Raw genomic sequence first — 17,730 nt, 5'->3', positions numbered from 1 at the left:
CCTGTCTGTCTGTCAGCCTGTCAGTCTCTCTGCCTGCCTCCCCCCCCTCGGGGTGCTGCTGTGCTTAAACATCCCTCCAGGCAGGATCCAAAACTCTGACAGAGGCTCAGCCGATCCTTAAGAGAAGGAAAGGGAAGATGTGAAACCTCCAGAATGTGTTGAGGAAGGCCAGATTTTAGATAGGTGGCCTCTCAGAGAGAAGCAGCCTCACTGCCTCGAGGCATAGTTATTGTCCCGTCTTCCTCCAACAATTCCCATCCTCAGTACGGCAACAAGATGCTTGTAGCTGCTTGTGTTCGCTAGGAGCAAACACACTCAGTGTTATGCAGCGTACATCCTGACCGGATGGCATTCTTTCTCATGGCCACTAGGGGGCGACTCCTCTGGTTGTATAGAAGTCTATGAGAAAATGACTCTACTTCTCTCTTGATTTATTACCTCAGTAAACATTGTAAACATGAGTTTATGGTCTCAATCTCTAGTTTCAAGTCTTCTTCAATACAGCACGATGTTCATTTAGTAAATGATGGTCCATTTAGAGTCAAACAGACCATAAAGCAGGGTATGCTTTAGGGCGGGGCTACTGTGATTGACAGGTCTCTACCACGGTGTTGTCCGTGTTTTCGTGTTACAAATTTAACCCTTTCACAGTGTGCTTTCACTTCATGAATTGTAACGTTTGGTTGCCTAAAAATTCAGCATTCGATACTTAGCTCAACGCTCTTGGGTCACTTTTGGTTGCAAAAAGAAACACCATTACAACGGCAAAAAAACAAGATGGCGACGGCCAAAATGTCTAACTTGAGTCTTTCAAACCGTAGTCCTCAAACCAATGGGTGACGTCACGGTGACTACGTCCAATTGTTATATACAGTCTATGGTCATGTAATGAAAAATCCAAACCAATTACCAGGGAAGGCACAGTGCATGCTGGGAGGTCACTGTGAAAGTCAGGAGACTTTTTCCAAAGGGCTGCTAAAACGTGGATGTTAATACAGAGAATGTGTGGGACTGGAGAAGCAGTGCGGGGCAGATGATCCTCGAAGGCCATGCAAATGAGTTGGATCCTCTTTCCCTGGAAAGCTCCATCACTGCTTTCAAGATGTCTCAGACGCTCTCCAAACCTGAGGCACTTGTTGTGTAGAGACCAGCTGCCACACCGAGTCCTTATATCTTTGGATTTAATGTGGTTTGAAGGAGAGTTCAAATAATGTGGGCTTCATCAGGCAGTTGATGTCATGATAATTAATACTATTGTGCTAAATGAGACAGTAATATTTTGTTCTTTTTAAAGGGAGAGTTAACTCCTTTTATGAACTGTTTCCACAGACTAATCTTAAACAGCATTATTTGGTTTAGCAGTTTGAGTTTTTATAAGTTTAACAGACCTAAAGGAACATTCTGGTATTTTTCAACCAGGATCTTATTTTTTTGTGACCTTTCTGATTAATGGATTGCACTTGTCAACTCTGTTATAAAGTAATGGGAAAAATAACCGCAGAAAAATAACGTTGTTTGAGTATTTTTGGACAAGACAATAGAGAGATGACAGGAAATTGAGGAAAAAGGTGCAAAAATGGTCCGAAGCCAGACTCGAACCCGGGAACGTTTCAGTTCACGATCAGAAGCTGCAGGGTTTCCCCAACAAAACAATGTTCACTGAGGCAAGCAGCACAAGTCAATCAACTTTAGTTTACATACATTATTTTGTAAGGTCAGAGGTCAGGCCCGGAGCCTCTCCGAGGTTTCTTAAACTTTTGTGTCACCTTGAGATCCGGCACTATTAAACAGCCCCTTCGTCACTAATCAATACATTTGGTCTGACCCTCTATCCTTCTTTTGTCTCTGCAAATGAAGCTGACGGATGAAAAAGAGCCGCGGTGCCCTCTCTTAGGTAATGTGCTGTGAACGGCCCTGTCGATATCTTCAGGGTTAACGGGATGAAGGCTCAGGCTTTGACTGAGTGGGAATGAAGGGAGACATGGAAAGAGAGAGAGAAAGGAAAGACCTGCTGGACGACGATGTCGGGATGAGTGCGCGCAGCAGGCAGAAAGATGGAGGACGGTGAATAACAGCGTTAAAGTCTTCTTCATCACACAGATTGGAGCTCAGTCGTCAGGGCTGTAAAGGTTAAAGTCAAGGTAAAAGAAAGTGATGAGCACATCATGATGTTGAACGACGACTCGATGATGAACACAGGTGGGACAGGGAGCAGAGGCGTTACGGTCAAAAACACATTCACATTCATCACTCCAGCCTGTTACCATCAAACACACAGAGGCAATCTTCTGTTTTGATTGAGACGAGTTTAAAGATTTTATACACAAAAAACATACAAATGTGAGGACTGCGTCATTTTATATATTAATAATAGCTACAATATTTATCAACTGCTGTCCTGTAACCACATTACAGGTCATTTAAATAGCAACTCAACATAAAAGAATTGTGTCATGGTAACATTACATAGCATGCTATTCATTTATATTTAATCAAATTATAAAAACATGAATTAATAATAGATTTTACAAAATAATTTATTTTGAAAACTCTTTTTTATAAAAAGCAACAAAAAATTATTAAAAAACACATTATTCAAAAATAGCTTCTTTTAACATGAACACACAACAGAACCTTTACTTTGAATGCGTGAGCCACAAACACAAGGGGCTTCCTGTTGTAAATCCCTTTGTATTGTATGAATATTATAAAAGTGTTGGACAGACTAATCATCATATAGATTATTTATTAATAAATAGTGTTTGGGATGAAAATGTAACATTTGTTGAACATAAGGTCATTAGAATCAAATCAATTTATCCGTTTGGGTTCATTAAAGTTTTCACCAAATGTCAAGGCGACCTGCTCAATATTAGAAAATGAAACATCCTGAATTATTGAATGTGCTTGATACATGTCATACCAATTAGATTTTGACAAGTGAAAGGTTTTGACATGATGGTGGCACAAGCAGAAAGGTCACGAGGTCACCAAAATCATTAGCATTCTGACCTCAGGGGTGAATAGGCGTCAGATATTCAGATTGATCCCTCCGTCCTGGAGACCATTTCACATCATGCCCAAAAACAAATAAAGCGTCTCTGAAAAGATGCAATTTTCACACACCTGAACCAGAATAAACAGTGCATGAGACCTGTGAACATGTGCCTTCTGGTGTGAGGAGGAACTCTGAAGATTTCATGACTATTTTTCCTTCCCTGCTGCCTTAACCCTATAAATGCCTCTGGGACATCGACATTTTCACCAAACAACACATGATGAAGAAGTCAAATAAGAAGCCGTTTGTGGTCCAATATGCAACTTAGAAGAGTGAGATGTGGGAACTTGAGAAAGAACTTTCCAGTCAAGTAGGAGAGTATTTTATTTATTTCTCACAACAAGTCTGGAGCAGATGTTTCAACCGATGTCTTGGCTTCTTATTTTCACCAACATCACTGTAAATCTCACTCTCTTCGTTTAATTTTCACATTTCACATTTCACATGACCACATGGCTGCAGCAGGCTGTATTTAAAGGGATATTCTAGAAAACAAAAATAGTTTGTTTGTTCAACAGTTTGTTGATGTGATGAATGATAAATGCACCTCTCATTCACACGTAACACACACACACACACACACACAAACTCACTCTTACTCCATGCAACACCAAAGCTCTGGAAGAAAGAAAAAAAGCTTTTGTGAAGTAATTTAGTCATTATGTCTGGATGCAGCACACAGAGCCTCATCCGGTCTCACTGTGGTTACTGTTGAGAGATGATCCAGCCAGCCGTGGCCACCGCTTGGCGCTCTCCTCCCCTGCAGCCGTTGCCCGCCTGTGGGCTAACGGTGGCTTTCCCACCGAGCCGGGGCCGGGCGCCACAAAGCCTTAGGGTGTAGTGAGGGTAGAGGATAAGTGAATCCCTGTTAGAGAGAGAAGGGTGGAGGAGGGAGCGATGAATGGCAGCAGGTAGGCAGGCAGATGGGCCGCCAGGAGCCCCGGCGTGTCCCTGTGGAGGTGCAGGCGGCCGAGTTCAGCACACAGCCACCCAGAAACGGCGTCAGCACTTTGGGGAGAAGCTGCGAAAGTGCTGAGGCGGCAGACACGTGGGGAGATGAGGTGAAGTGGTGAAAATTTAACCAGCCTGATGAAAGTTTAAGTGTGCATGTTAAACAGGAGAGAGGGGGGGAGGGAGGTATGGCTGGAGGTGATAGAAAACTCAAACAACAACTGTCTGCTTCTCAAACTCCACCATGACTCTTACTTTCACTTGACACCTGAGGGCGCAGCTCTTCTTTGACCCCGACCTCAAAAGGACCATCATCTCCCTCTTTTTGCTTCTTGATAATTAGCTGCAAGGACGCTGCTGAGCTTCAAGGGCGACGGGCCGCATCCCTCTGCACTGCGGACCCGGCTGCTGTGCATGCCAGAGCCCCGTAGCACTTCTGTTGACTGCACGTTCACATGATGCTACACGAAGCAGCCAGTCAGCTCTGTGGTCTGCGGAGAAGTGTGCAGAGAGAAGACAGAGGGAGAGGGTGCAGCGGTGTGATTACATAAGGTTGGGTAGCAGGCTCACTGTGGGGATACACACTCACTAGACAGTGTTGATGGAGTCTTTCACAGGCCTGATGGGGTGTTGATTAGGATGTGCTCACACACAAGGAGCAGATGCTGAAATGGATTCTAATGTGCTTTTTCTCTCTTTGTTTCTTTACACTCATCACTTCTTTCATCCCTGCGCTCACCGCTGCCATTTCCCCTTCTGTCTCTGTTCCCCCCGTTGGCTGTTCTCCGTCAAACGCCAAAAATTACATCCCATTCTCCCTTCTCCCTTTTTTTCTGTCCTCCGTTGATTTCCCAGGTGCGGTGCGAGCCTCCAGCATCTTCCCCATCCTCAGCGTCATCCTGCTCTTCATGGGAGGCCTGTGTATAGCTGCCAGTGAGTTCTACAAGTCACGCCACAACATCATACTCAGCGCAGGGATCTTCTTCGTGTCTGCAGGTGAGTCGACAACATAACACACGAGGCATCGGTTCAGTGTGCAGGCACCTCTTTCTGCAAACGTGTCTTTGAATTAGACCTGTTTTTATTGAACAATGTGTCATTGTCACTAACCTCGAGGGGTGGAATGTAACTAAGTACAGTTATTTAAGAGGTAGGCCTACTTGTACTTTACTTGAGTGTTTCCATCTCATGCTGCTTTATACTTCTACTCCACATCTCAGAGGGAAATATTGTACTTTTTATATCCACCTCATTTATCTGACAGCTTTAGTTACTTTATTTAGATTATTCATACAAAATATAATAAATTATGATGTATTATTAGATATTTAGCTACTTCGGCTGTGTATAAAGTAGAATAAGCTCCACATTTACCAGCTGCAACATTACAGTGAACACATAAATCAATAATTATAATCCAGTGATGTAATATTCCAAAATGGGTCATTCTAAATGATTAGTACTTTAAAGCATTTAGGAGGATCTATTGACAGAAGGGAATATAACATTAACTATGTTTTCTTTAGTGTATAATAACCTGAAAATTAGAATCGTCGTGTTTTCGTGACCTTAGAGCCATTTATATCTACATACACCTACGTCACTCACTCACTAATTATCGTGTTGTTTATTGTTTGAACCAACGAGGTATTGGTAGGCCAGTCTTTGTGCTAAGCTAAGCTAACTGGGTGCTGGCTGTAACTTCATATTTACAGACATGACATTTCAATAAATCCTCTCATATAACTCAGGAAACGTAATCAGCGTTTTTTCCAAAAACTTTTCCTTTAAGTTGTTATCACTCTTTTGTAATTATTATTATACCACCAGACAAAAACACAACATAAGCACCGGTCGTCTCTTGTACTGCAGCTACAAGTCACTTCTTCTATTCTTCTGTCTCTTGTCCTCTTTTCTTTTCTCTTGATCCTGTTGCTGGGCTAACAGCCCTCCATTGGGACTCATCTCTAAAAATAAGGTGTCCCTGACACACTTTCCTTACAATCCATCGCAGATACCACGTCAAACATTTCTCCCTGTGTGACTTAACTAACAAGTCAAAGTATATAAAAGTGTGGATGTATGATGGGATGTGGTTTACGTTATACACTTTCAAAAGAACTAAAGTTCTCGGTTCTCGCTGCAAGGGAAAAGTCTCCGATCAGGGATGTTTGATGGAGAGTTGGACAGGATTAGTGTACAGTGCATGAATCAGAACATGTTTGGTAAGATGTGTAAAGTAAGTTAAGCGTACATGAGCTCATCCTGACTGATACTTTGTGTCTTGTTTCCCACACGAACTCATTACCCATAAACCGCCCCTCTCCATCCTGACCCTTCAGGCCTGAGCAACATCATCGGGATCATCGTGTACATATCAGCCAACTCGGGGGACCCTTCAAAAAGCGAATCGAAGAAGAACAGCTACTCTTACGGCTGGTCCTTCTACTTCGGGGCCCTGTCCTTCATCATGGCTGAGATGGTGGGCGTCCTGGCCGTGCACATGTTCATCGACCGCCATCGACAGCTCCGAATAGGGGCGCGCGCAGCCGACTACCTCCAAGGTTCCGCCATAACGCGAATCCCCAGCTACCGCTACCGCTACAGGCGTCGCTCGCGCTCCTCCTCCCGCTCCACGGACCCGTCACACTCCCGCGACACCTCGCCGGTGGGCCTCAAGGGCTTCAGTGCGCTACCGTCCACGGAGATCTCCATGTACACGCTGCCCCGGGACACCCTCAAGTCCTCCGGCACGCCCACAGCCACCTACAACTCGGAGAGGGACCACAACTTCCTGCAAGTCCACAACTGCATCCAGAAGGACCTGAAAGACTCGAGCCAGACCAACACAGCCAACCGCCGCACCACGCCGGTATGAGGGAGTCGACGCAGGCCAGGGCAGCCCGGCGGAGAGACCAGGAGACACGGGAACCCCTGTGGGTGCAGACAGCCCCGGGAGAAGACGGATTTCCATGTTTATAGACATTTGTTATTTTTGTTCAGCTGCATGACGTTTCCATTGCCATTGTTGAGAGAGTTTCAACAGGTCTGCTGTGTTCCTGGATTGAATGGCAGAACAGTGAGAATGGGTCAGGGTGTCTCGAGAGAGAGTGAGATCTGTCATTTTTTTGCGCAGGGTCTGTTTATGAGGTTTTGGGCACTTAAAGAGAGGGGGGGAGGAGAGGGGGGGGGGCATTTATGAGATAAAGATTTCATGATTTCATAGCCCTTTGGTTTGACAGTTCAGCCCCACAAGTTTGGTCAGAGCAACAGGTGAAGCTCAGATATACACCTCTTTTATTTATTGACTCCTTTGTTCATTTTTTGCATTAAAACTGTGAATTGTTACAGTTTGGGATTCAGTAAGAATTAGCCCAATCTGTAATCTCTAACAAAGGTACTATATATATATATATATAAATGTATTACTTTTATAAATACATTATTACGTTAATAATCAAGAGTTACAGACTTTACCGAAGCAAAAAAGAAGAAAAAAAACAAGTTAACTAAACCAAGTGCTGTTGGTGAGATGAGAAAAGACTCTTTCAGTTCCTGCTGGTGTGAAGGTTGAGAACAAGAGACGGTGCTTTAGGTAGCAGCAGTGCACAGCGGCTGATGCCACCCGAGGCAGCCAACAGTAGAATAATATCTATTCTTTTAATAGAACCTTCTCGACTTTTTCTCAGTCCCTGTTCGCTTTCTTTTTTTTTGGGGGGGGGGGGTCGTAACGGGAGAGTTGAACCCCTCAACAGAAAGAGCCAACCAAAGAGGTCAAAGTTCACAAAGACTCCAAACACGACTTCTACAAAATAAAAAAGGAAGGAGCAGAGGGGAAGGAAAAGAAGAGGACGCCAAACACAAAAATAAAAACAACTTCAATATGAAATAGTACAAGACAAGCTAGGTGACTCACAATTTCAGAAATTAAATGCATGCTATAAAATTACAGCAAATCTGCTCTTGAGAAACTTAAGTTTTAAAGGTTAATAATTATAATGGGAAAAAAAGCAAAGACACTAAAGTTTAAAGTATTAATGTTTTCATGTGTATTTTTCTTATGTTTTCTTTTTTATTTATTTAGTTAATTTATGTTATTGCTTTCGTGAGACAAACCAAACAAACTACATTGAACAAAACTGCTTTTTTAAATGGTTTGATTGATTTATTTATAAATATATAAATATATGTATGTATGTATTTTATTTTTAAAACTCACACAGCCTTAGTCATTTCTTTGTTTCTTTTGATTTTTAATGTGTTGTTCAAATTGAAAATGAAATCTTTAAAGGTGCCAAAACCGAATGATCCTATACTTGGATGCATCAAGTCCTGATGAATAAAATACGAACCCTAGGGGGAACAAATCACCAAGTTTCACTGCGTGTCTCTAAACACACTTTACCTCACAACACCCGCCTGTTTTCAGCTCCAACACTTGTCTGTCTGTCACATCATCAAATCTCCAACACTGTTTCCTTTTTTACAGACAGCAAAAAAACAACTAAATGTGACTTAAATTACTTCACGGTAAGCAACATGATTGTCTTCTCGCCCTTTAAAATGAAGCAATGTCTACTCATGACCTCAGAATGGACATTAACACTTTTTAGTCTCTGATTGTTTTATTTGAAGGACTTAAGAGGAAATAACAATTGAACAATAAACAAGCAAATCTCAGAGACTCAGTGGAAAAAAAACTACATTTTGACAAAATAATATGAGCTCAATGTCCACTTACTTGCTGTCTTAAAGAGCTTCCATCTGATTTTGTTTTGTCCTTTAACTGTTTTGTCCTTCACCAGTTTCGTTACCAAAGTTTCACACTTAGATCATGTGATGATAACTCCACAGACAACTAATTCCAATTGCTGATGAAGACCATGAGATCGGGAAAAAGCAAGTAAGTTGCCGTTTAGTTAAGAGTGTAAACTACTGTTCTCCGAGGTCAGGCATGAACTTTGACCCTCAAGACATAATTTGATTGTGTGTGATGAAGAAAATCATTCTTGTCCCTTTAATCATCTTGTGGCCCCATCAAGAAAGAACACATGGGATGGGATGTGTGTGGAGTTCACATCGTCACAATGTGGGGACTCTCCTCCATCTGGGGACAAATAATGAGGTCCCCACAAGGTTCACCAGTTTATTTATGGTTAAGACTTATTAGTGATAGAATTAAGGCTTAGTTAAGGTTAAAGTAAGGGTTAAAAATAAGTGTGTCAATGCTGTGTGCTCCCAAGTACAGTAGTAGTGTATGTGTGTGGGTGTGTGTATGTTCTTGCACTTCTGTCTATGTGAGGACCAGTTTAAGTTTCCGACTTGCTAAATAGGGACATTTTAAATGGTTCTCACTTCTTTGAATGACTGAACTTGGTTTTAAGATTATAGTTAGAATCAGGTTTAGGGGAGGTGTTGGGGTTAGGCATGTAGTTGTGATGCTTAAAGCGCCAGTACCGATGATTTCTGTAACTGTGTGCATGTGTTAAAGTAAGCAGGGGGGTCATGCAGTGTCAAATTAGTTAGAGGTTTGTGTTAACATTTTGTTCACACATTTGTGTGACACCTCACGTGTATTCTATTTGAGACCAAATGCTTCATAATGTGTCATGCTTATTGTTATAAAGCATAATGAATATGTATAAGTGCTTATAACTATAATTATAGAATGCTATAAACAGAATATAACACATTATAAGTATGTTTATAATGCACTATACAGAGAAAAGTAATAGAAAGTGTAATGTGTGTGTGCTCTTGTTTTTCTATGTTACTGAGAACCGATTTGAAAGAAAGACATGGAATGAAGAAATGCTATAAGAAACAGCTCCAGCCTCGTAAATGGCCAATTGTTCCAGACACTGAATATCAACACAAAATATTGGCTTTTGGCAACTTCACTCTAAAATATATTGGCATCAGCCTTCATACAGCCATAAAAATAAAAGCTGAGCTGTCAAACATAAAACCCTGTGTGCTCTGCTAAACCCACAGCCTCTGCCTGCTGTTGTAAAGTGGAGATAACACGCTGTAATCGACCACTGGGAGACTCCAAAAATATCAGTACGGACTCTCAAACTGCTCGACAAAACCCCCTAATGTTGACATGTGTGTTTGTAAATGGATTAATAGAGTCAGAAAACACCTTGACCTCCACTTTCTGCTAATTATACAAGTATGACATAGAGTTTAAGGTACAAACACTCCTAGAAACAAGGTGCTACAACTACAACGATATAGGGTTCTTCGGCTTGTTGCCATAGGGGAACCTCTTTTGGGTTACTGCTAAAGGATATACAAGATCCACCTGTTCTACCTAGAATCTACCATAAAGGGTTGTACCGTTCTGGGAAGGGTTCCACCCAGAACCACCTATGAGAGGTTCTACGTAGAACTCTTCTATGGTGTAATGGTTCCACCCAGAACCCTACCTTAAGGTTCTATCCAGGACCTTTACACCTTCTATGGGTGCTAACAAGAACCCAGGCTCTGGGTAGAGCGTCAGCTTTTCAGGAGGAACCTGTTTGAAACCCTTTTTTCCGAGACTCATGAGCTTGCTTTGAAATACAAAGCAGCTCAAACTGACAATTTATCAAAACATTCTTTCTGTAGAAACTACCTGGTCGTTTTGACTCCTGCACAGATACAGCTCTGTCATACACCAGTGAGCATATTTTCTTTCTCTCTCTTTGAGGTAAGAAGCCTCGGCGAAGACGGCATGTAAGACACAGACAGTCGTGGCATGCCTCGAAGACATTCCTGAGAAAGAAACACAGGTTTGCAATAACACCACCAGGTTTATTCTACTGCCGGTTTCCCTGTAAAGAGAACACCAGACACCTTTCTACACCACCGCCCTAAAAGCATTGCTTTCAGGGCCTGACATACTGCTGTGAGTGTGTTTGTGTGTGAGCAAGTGCTCACATGTGCAGATATACAAAGCAAATCTATTTGTGAGACAAAAGGGGTTCATTCTTCAGGACTGTGGTGTGTTTTATGTATGTGTTGAGTGCGGAGGGAGGTCGTTCCCAGAAAAAGACTAAATAAGTAAAATAAAAGGACTCACAGCATGAATGCAGCTCTGTTTGATAGTAGTGCTTCCCTCTAAGTTTAGCGGCCAGCAGATTCATCAAATAAGGAAAAAGTTTCTATTAGAAAAAGTGCTGAGATCCTGATTTGCCATTATCTGAGTTCACGGACACAAGCCGCTCTCCATAAATTTGAGGGGGAAAATATGTCAACGTAGCAGTCTGAATGAATAGGGCTTTATTAAATGTATGGCCATCTTTATTCAGAATTCATAGGCGGAAGTCATTTTACAAGCCCGGATTACATTAAAGAGAAAGTGTGTGTGTCTGTGTGTGTGAGTATATGTGTGTGTGTGTGTGTGTGTGTGTGTGTGTGTTGGGGAGGAGGCTTGGAGGTACTGGTTTTCTCATAAAGCAGCACCTGGCCCCTGTGCAGGTGTCTGAATCTCACATTTGTTATATGTTTTATGAATAAGTCAGTTTTTTTCTCTCTCTCTTCTGGCCTCTTCTTAGGCGCATCCTCTCCCTTTTGTCTCTCTGTATTCTCTCTCATAACTTCTTCCACTTGTCACATATTTCTCTGTGAGTTGGATCAACTAGACAGCAGGTATGTGTCTGTGAAACAAGACATTACCTGTGCGATCACAGATTGGAAGTTGTGCCCTGTTTTCTAATTTGGGGAGTTGTTAATCTTTTAAATTAGGTGTTCTAAGGCCCCATGTACGATGTTTCAGGATGACTTTTATTTTGTGGGGTTGCAGGCTACGAGGAAATAATTAGATCAAAGATTGCTTGTAAAACTATTTGCTGGGACACCAGTTTATGTGTCACTGGTTCGGAGTGACAAACAGTTAAAAATGGTGCAAAACAACATCGATTTATCTGAATATACGGAACAATCACTGGACTAAAAGGTGCAAGTGACATTAATCTGTGTTATGTTCCATCCAGTTCCTGACAGGTTGATTCACTCTGTAGGTGTGAGATGAAATTTACCTTCCTCCTCCTCCTCCTCCTCCTCCTCCTCCTCCTCTTCGCAGAGGGGAGCTGGAGTCCAGAGGAAGCGAGGCATGCCCTTGAAGAGCCAATGCTCTTTTTTTTGTTGTTTTTTTGGCAGGCTAACAGAGTTGGACATTGCACAGTGATGTCAGGGAGGGTCAGGGCGAGAGCTGCAGCACTAATGCTAATGATATTATAGCCGCCAGCCGGAGCGGGGGCCCATAATGCTCAGAGGCCAGATTTCCATGCTCTGTTTGCTGGAGGGCACAAAGTGTCATTTACTGTAAATAGGACGAGAGATGGGGGGGAAACCTCTCCTCTGGTCTTCTTCTGTGTCTTTTTGTATGTGTTGTGTAATTCACTTCTTCTTAACAATCTTTAACATTTGAGAATATAAAATAAGGTCTTGAACGTTTTTTCTGAGAATTCAATGAAGAAGTATTACTACTTACTTTCAAACATAATGTTTTGGCTTAAAATGAAAAGCCCTGTTTTTGACCCTTCTATCAGCTTACTCCTAAATACAGACTGTACATAAGAAGTGGAAGTAGTCGTCGTGATGTCACCCATTTGTTTTTTGGTCTGCTGTTTTGAAGCCTTCTTGGCCATATGTGGACTGCGGAGGAGTGACGCAAAGACGCCATATATGGCTCTGGTAGCGATCTGTCAATCACCGTGTAGCCCCGCCCTAAAGCATCCCCTGCTTTATGGTCTGTTTGACTCTAAATGGACCATAATTTACTAAATGAACATCATGCTGTATTGAAGAAGACTTGAAACTAGAGATTGAGACCATAAACTCATGTTTACAATGTTTACTGAGGTAATAAATCAAGAGAGAAGTAGAGTCATTTTCTCATAGACTTCTATACAACCAGAGGAGTCGCCCCCTGGTGGACACTAGAGAGAATGCAGCTTTAAGACATGAAGCATTGGCTTCACTTTTCAGATCCAGAGGTTGCCTCCTGCTCCTAACACTAACTTCCGCGGACTGATTGGAAATTGACACATCAACAGTAAAGATATTCTACGACAAAATATATTTCCTTCAAAACATAATTCACAATGCAGTTTTGTTTTGGGATCGTAACTTTTAGGAGGCAGGGCTGGTGCAAGTAGAGCTTCAGGCTTCATCACCAGGTCTCTCCTCTCCAGCACTTGACCCCTTGTTCTCCTCCTGCCTTTGACTCCCTCCCTCCCTCTCTCTTTCTCCCTCTCCTGCTGTAGCGATCAAAGTGTCTCTGCAGTGCCATGTGATCAGAGAAGTGGAGGGAACCGCCTGGTGGTGGATGTTGGGGTGGGGTCACTGGAGGGGGGGTATCGGGGTGAGGGGGTGAGACCTGAGGAGGAACACACTGTCTCCTCCTGGCCATGAATATTAAACATTCTCTCTGCCCGAGCCCGGCTTTGAGTTTTGGCAGGCTGGGAGGTTACATAACCTCACGTCAAACCGACGGATGACCTTTCTCTGACTTTACTGGACAACAACCTTCTGGGACAGAGAGAGCGAGCACCCATGGGAGCTGTGTGGTCACCCGAAGCCTCCGAAGCTACCGCCAACTTTAAGTCACCGAGAAAGGAGGCTGCAGTGCTTGACGTTCACTCTCTGCGGATTACTGCTCTGGACAACAAAATGCAACCATAAATGTGTGTGTGGATTTTTGTCAGAGGAATGTTTATCTTTTTCCTTTGCGTGCAAACACTGAATCTGCATGTGCAAGCCTGTGTGTGTGTGTGTGTGTGTGTGTGTGTGTGTGTGTGTGTGTGTGTGTGTGTGTGCGGCCTGTTGTTTGTGCTGACCAGAGAACAGTTGCTGACTGCGCTCACCCCGGGTTATTTTTGGGTCATGCAGAGTTGAATGGCAACAGAGAGCTATAAGCACGGTCAACCAACTGAAAAAGAAAGGGGGAAAAAATCACTGGAGCAAACATGGTCTGACATGACACATTCACATCACCCCCTCTGCTGATACAAGCAGCGTCGAGCTTCACCATTTCCTGAATAAAAAATATATGGACCAAAGAGTCTGAGCTACGCCACTGCTATTTTACAAATCATCTGAAGCTTTTAAGTCGAGCTCTGAATAGAGGACAGTTAAAAAAAAATGAAGAGGCAGAAGAAGAAAGAGAGATGAAGAGGAGGGACCAAAGTAGGCTACAGCACACAAAGTGCTTTGGGATGCGTGAAGCAAATGGAGCGCTTTGCTCTGCCCTCTGGTGGTGTGATGGGAGACGGAGAGAAGGGGCTGCCTCAGTCGGCTCAGGGAACGCTGTGTCCACGAACGGGCCTGGAATACTGATGCCACGGTGCAGGGGTGCAGGAGCTGCAGTCTGGCAGGCCCGAGAGGAACGCTCACATTCACACAGAGGACGAATGCCTTCTTTGTGATCAAACACAGCTTTAGTCAGTGCTACATGTGATGTGGATGGGAATGATCTGCATTCAAAAGTAGCACAAAACCCCATTCATCCTTTGAAAGAAAAAATGTTCCTTTGTTAGTTATTTCCACCTGTTTACATCATGACTTGTGTCGAGACTCGGTTCTAGTAAAAAGAGTATGAAATATTATTCAAATCCTCTTGGTGAAAATGTAGCCAAAACAATGAATACAAGCTGTTGTTTAGAAGCCAATCATTCAATCACTGATATAAAACAAATATTATATTTGTGGAGCTGGAACCATAATGTGGTATTTGTGTTTAATACATTACTTAGAGCACAGACACAAATACAGAAATAACCCTTAAATGTGGTCCAACCTTTGCAGACATTTGTGTTGATGTAGCCCTTTGCTCATTGTCATCGATGTATTACTCCAACACTCAATTAAATTCCACTCAGTCCAGGCAGGAGAACAGATCCTAACAGTAGACGATCAGTCAGATAGTCACCATTAGACCACTGGTAGCCGAGCCTGTGGCCTCCTTCAGTGTGTGCTCGTCCCCTCCGACAGTCTGTCCTCCTGTCAGACGCCGCGCTGCAGCACCACCCAGCCACTACCCTCACTCTGCAGGACGGCCCGCCGCTGACTCTGTGCCAGCGGCGATGCCAGGACACACACCAACACACAGATGCACACACCTACTTACGCGTACAAGCAACTGCACACACTCACACGCACTCACATAACTCAAACGCTTGGCCCTCCTCTCTGCTGTCCCAGCATGCACCCTGGTTACCTGGCTACTGTCCCACTAGCAACAGCTGCTACCTCAGGACTGGACTGGAGGTTCCACTGCAGGATAGCACACACACACACGCACATAAATGCAGTCGCATAAATTAGAGACACAGATAATACTGGCTTCATTCCTGGCTCTGAGGAGAGCTCGTTTGAGATGATAAAGGACTGAACCGACGAGGAGCGGGGCCGGGGCCACCCCAAAGTCCTCGTACCAGAGTCAAACGGTGATAAGTAAACGGTGAATGGACTTGCTTTTATATATATTTATATGTATTCCAACCACTAAAAGCACTTTACAATACCTGGAGGAGCCCGAGGAATCAAACTGCCAGCTCTATCACCTGAGCCACAGCCGGCCCCTCAGGTGGTTTGTTAGTATCATGGATGGATCACTGATCCTCCAGATGAAGTGACTGTTAACAGTCAAGCAAACAACTACAAGGACATGAAAATGACCACAAAATGACCACAATAGGACCACAAACAACCTTCAAAAGATGCAGAATGACAACAGACATAAAACTACCACAAAGTTACAAAAAATAACACCAAAAGGAACAATAAAGGCATACTAAACGGCCACGAAGAGACAAAAATTACCACAATTTGCTGCAAAACAACTACAAAGACAAGCAAAAATATCCACCGATGTGCAAAATAACCACAACAAGATGCAAAATGATAATAAAGGGATACTAAACGACCACAAAAAGATACAAAATGACCAGAAATTGATGCAAAATGACAACAAAGTGAAGTAAAACAACCACAATACACAAAACAACCTTGAAGACATGCAGAATGACAACAAAAAGACACAAAACAACCACAAAATGATGGAAAACACCAAAGAGATGTAAAATTTGATGTAAAAAAGGGATGAGAGAGAGACACAAAAGTCCCACAAATTGCTGCATAACGACAAAAAACACAGATGTGTAAAATAACCACAGAGATGCAAAATGATGATAAAAGGAAACTAAACGACCACAAGACGACCATAAATTAAACGAGTACAAGGTCAAACATAATAATCACAAAAAGATGCAAAATGACAAGAAAGTGAAGTAAAACAACCACAGATACGACAAAACAACGTGGAAGACACGCAGAATGACAACAAAGGGACTAAATGATTGGGGGTGTTGCTCCTGAGTTACATGTCTCAGTCCAGGTGCCCGTTGTCTCATCTGTCCATGAGTGTAGGACTTTTGGAGTTACGAACAGCAGCTATTGATTGATATTATTTCATATTATTTATTAGGCATTGGTGTATTAAACTGATTATTTTACAGTTTATTATTGCTAAGAACCAGGACTTTAAAGTCTTAAAACATTTTACTTATGTACCGCTATTCTTTGAATCCGTGCCCCAGTCTGCCTCGCTGGTCCTGGGCTCTGAGAGCTCATTTGAGATGATGGAGGACTGAACTAATAGAGAGGAATGGAGCAGACGGGGCTTCATGAAAAGTGCACAGAGATGCTGTTTGAGCAGATGCACGAGGTCATAAAGAGAGCTTCTGCTGGGACACCGAAAACTCACCTGAACAGGACAGAGGGTGCAATTAACGGCGTAACTCTGCGCTGTTAACGGTCACATTTAGCAGGGGGGGGGGGGGGTATTATGTAAAGCAGAGCTGTGTGGGAGCTTTGAAGTGCAGCTCTGCAGCAGGGCAGAGGTCAGAGCCTCTGGAGGTTGTTACGCAACAGCAGGGCCCATCTCCATGACTGTCCTCTGGCCACAGTGACACGGGCCTCACCCGCTCCCTCATACATGCACTGATACTTTATTTTCGGGTACCTCAGTTCATCACAAGTGTCCTTTGGAGGATATTTTCTGCTTCGGTGGAGAAAACGTCAAACTCTTGAAATGTTGCTCAAACGGAGAGCGACTGTCCCTCAGCGCCCTCGACTGCTGGCTTAATAGGAGGAAAGGTGGGACCTTGAAAAAGTCCTTTCAGGAAATCCACATTTCTGCCAAGAGTGCTGAATATTATGCAGAGATGTCTCAGAGGCGTTTTGCAGGACATCCAAGGGGCCTGCGGAGGCCTCTCAGGGTCCTCATTACCTGCTGAAGTGGAGGTTTTAGTTTTGGCAGTGATGAGTCAGAATGGATGATGTCGGGGCTTAATTACCGCACCGTGACGGCCAACAGTTCTGTTGTCAGCCGAATGCAAGCCTTATAGCTCAATGACACATAACCGGTTAAAACATGCAATGTTAGCTAAACCCAGCGTCTCGCTGTCCATCAGTTCTGCATAGGTGGCTGCTCTCGTCACAGCCGAGGTCGACCTTGAAGCTGCAGCACAGGAGGCCGGTCGCGCTTTAACGAGCTCGGAGGGACGCCAACAAGTACGTTTACTCCAGTACTTGTATTGTCATTGAGTATTTCCTTTTCATGCCATGATGTACTTTTACTCCACTCAGCGAGAAATATTGTACTTGACAACTGTTAAAAAGGCTCTTGGTAGTTGCTGTAGATCATATAGAAATAGTAGATTCCACTTTTG

The 17,730-nt window shown here is 43.3% G+C and overlaps 1 protein-coding gene across 1 annotated transcript in view; it reads left to right on the top strand.

The window, feature by feature from the left end:
• The window catches only part of cacng2a (calcium channel, voltage-dependent, gamma subunit 2a), a 59,978-nt gene extending 53,046 nt beyond the window's left edge, over positions 1–6,932 (top strand). Inside the window, exons 3-4 of the mRNA XM_076086559.1 lie at positions 4,865–5,005; positions 6,352–6,932. Coding sequence (XP_075942674.1) covers positions 4,865–5,005; positions 6,352–6,887 — 677 coding nt within the window. The 3' untranslated portion in view covers positions 6,888–6,932. The remainder of the gene's footprint in view (positions 1–4,864; positions 5,006–6,351) is intronic.
• The last annotated feature ends 10,798 nt before the right edge of the window (positions 6,933–17,730 follow it).

The sequence above is a fragment of the Anarhichas minor genome, unplaced genomic scaffold (assembly GCF_050575085.1).
Source record: "Anarhichas minor isolate MPS153535 unplaced genomic scaffold, ASM5057508v1 ptg000007l, whole genome shotgun sequence".
NCBI lineage: Eukaryota > Metazoa > Chordata > Actinopteri > Perciformes > Anarhichadidae > Anarhichas > Anarhichas minor.
The sequence above is the reverse complement of the archived record's forward strand: the minus strand, read 5'-3'. Positions and strand labels throughout refer to the sequence as shown.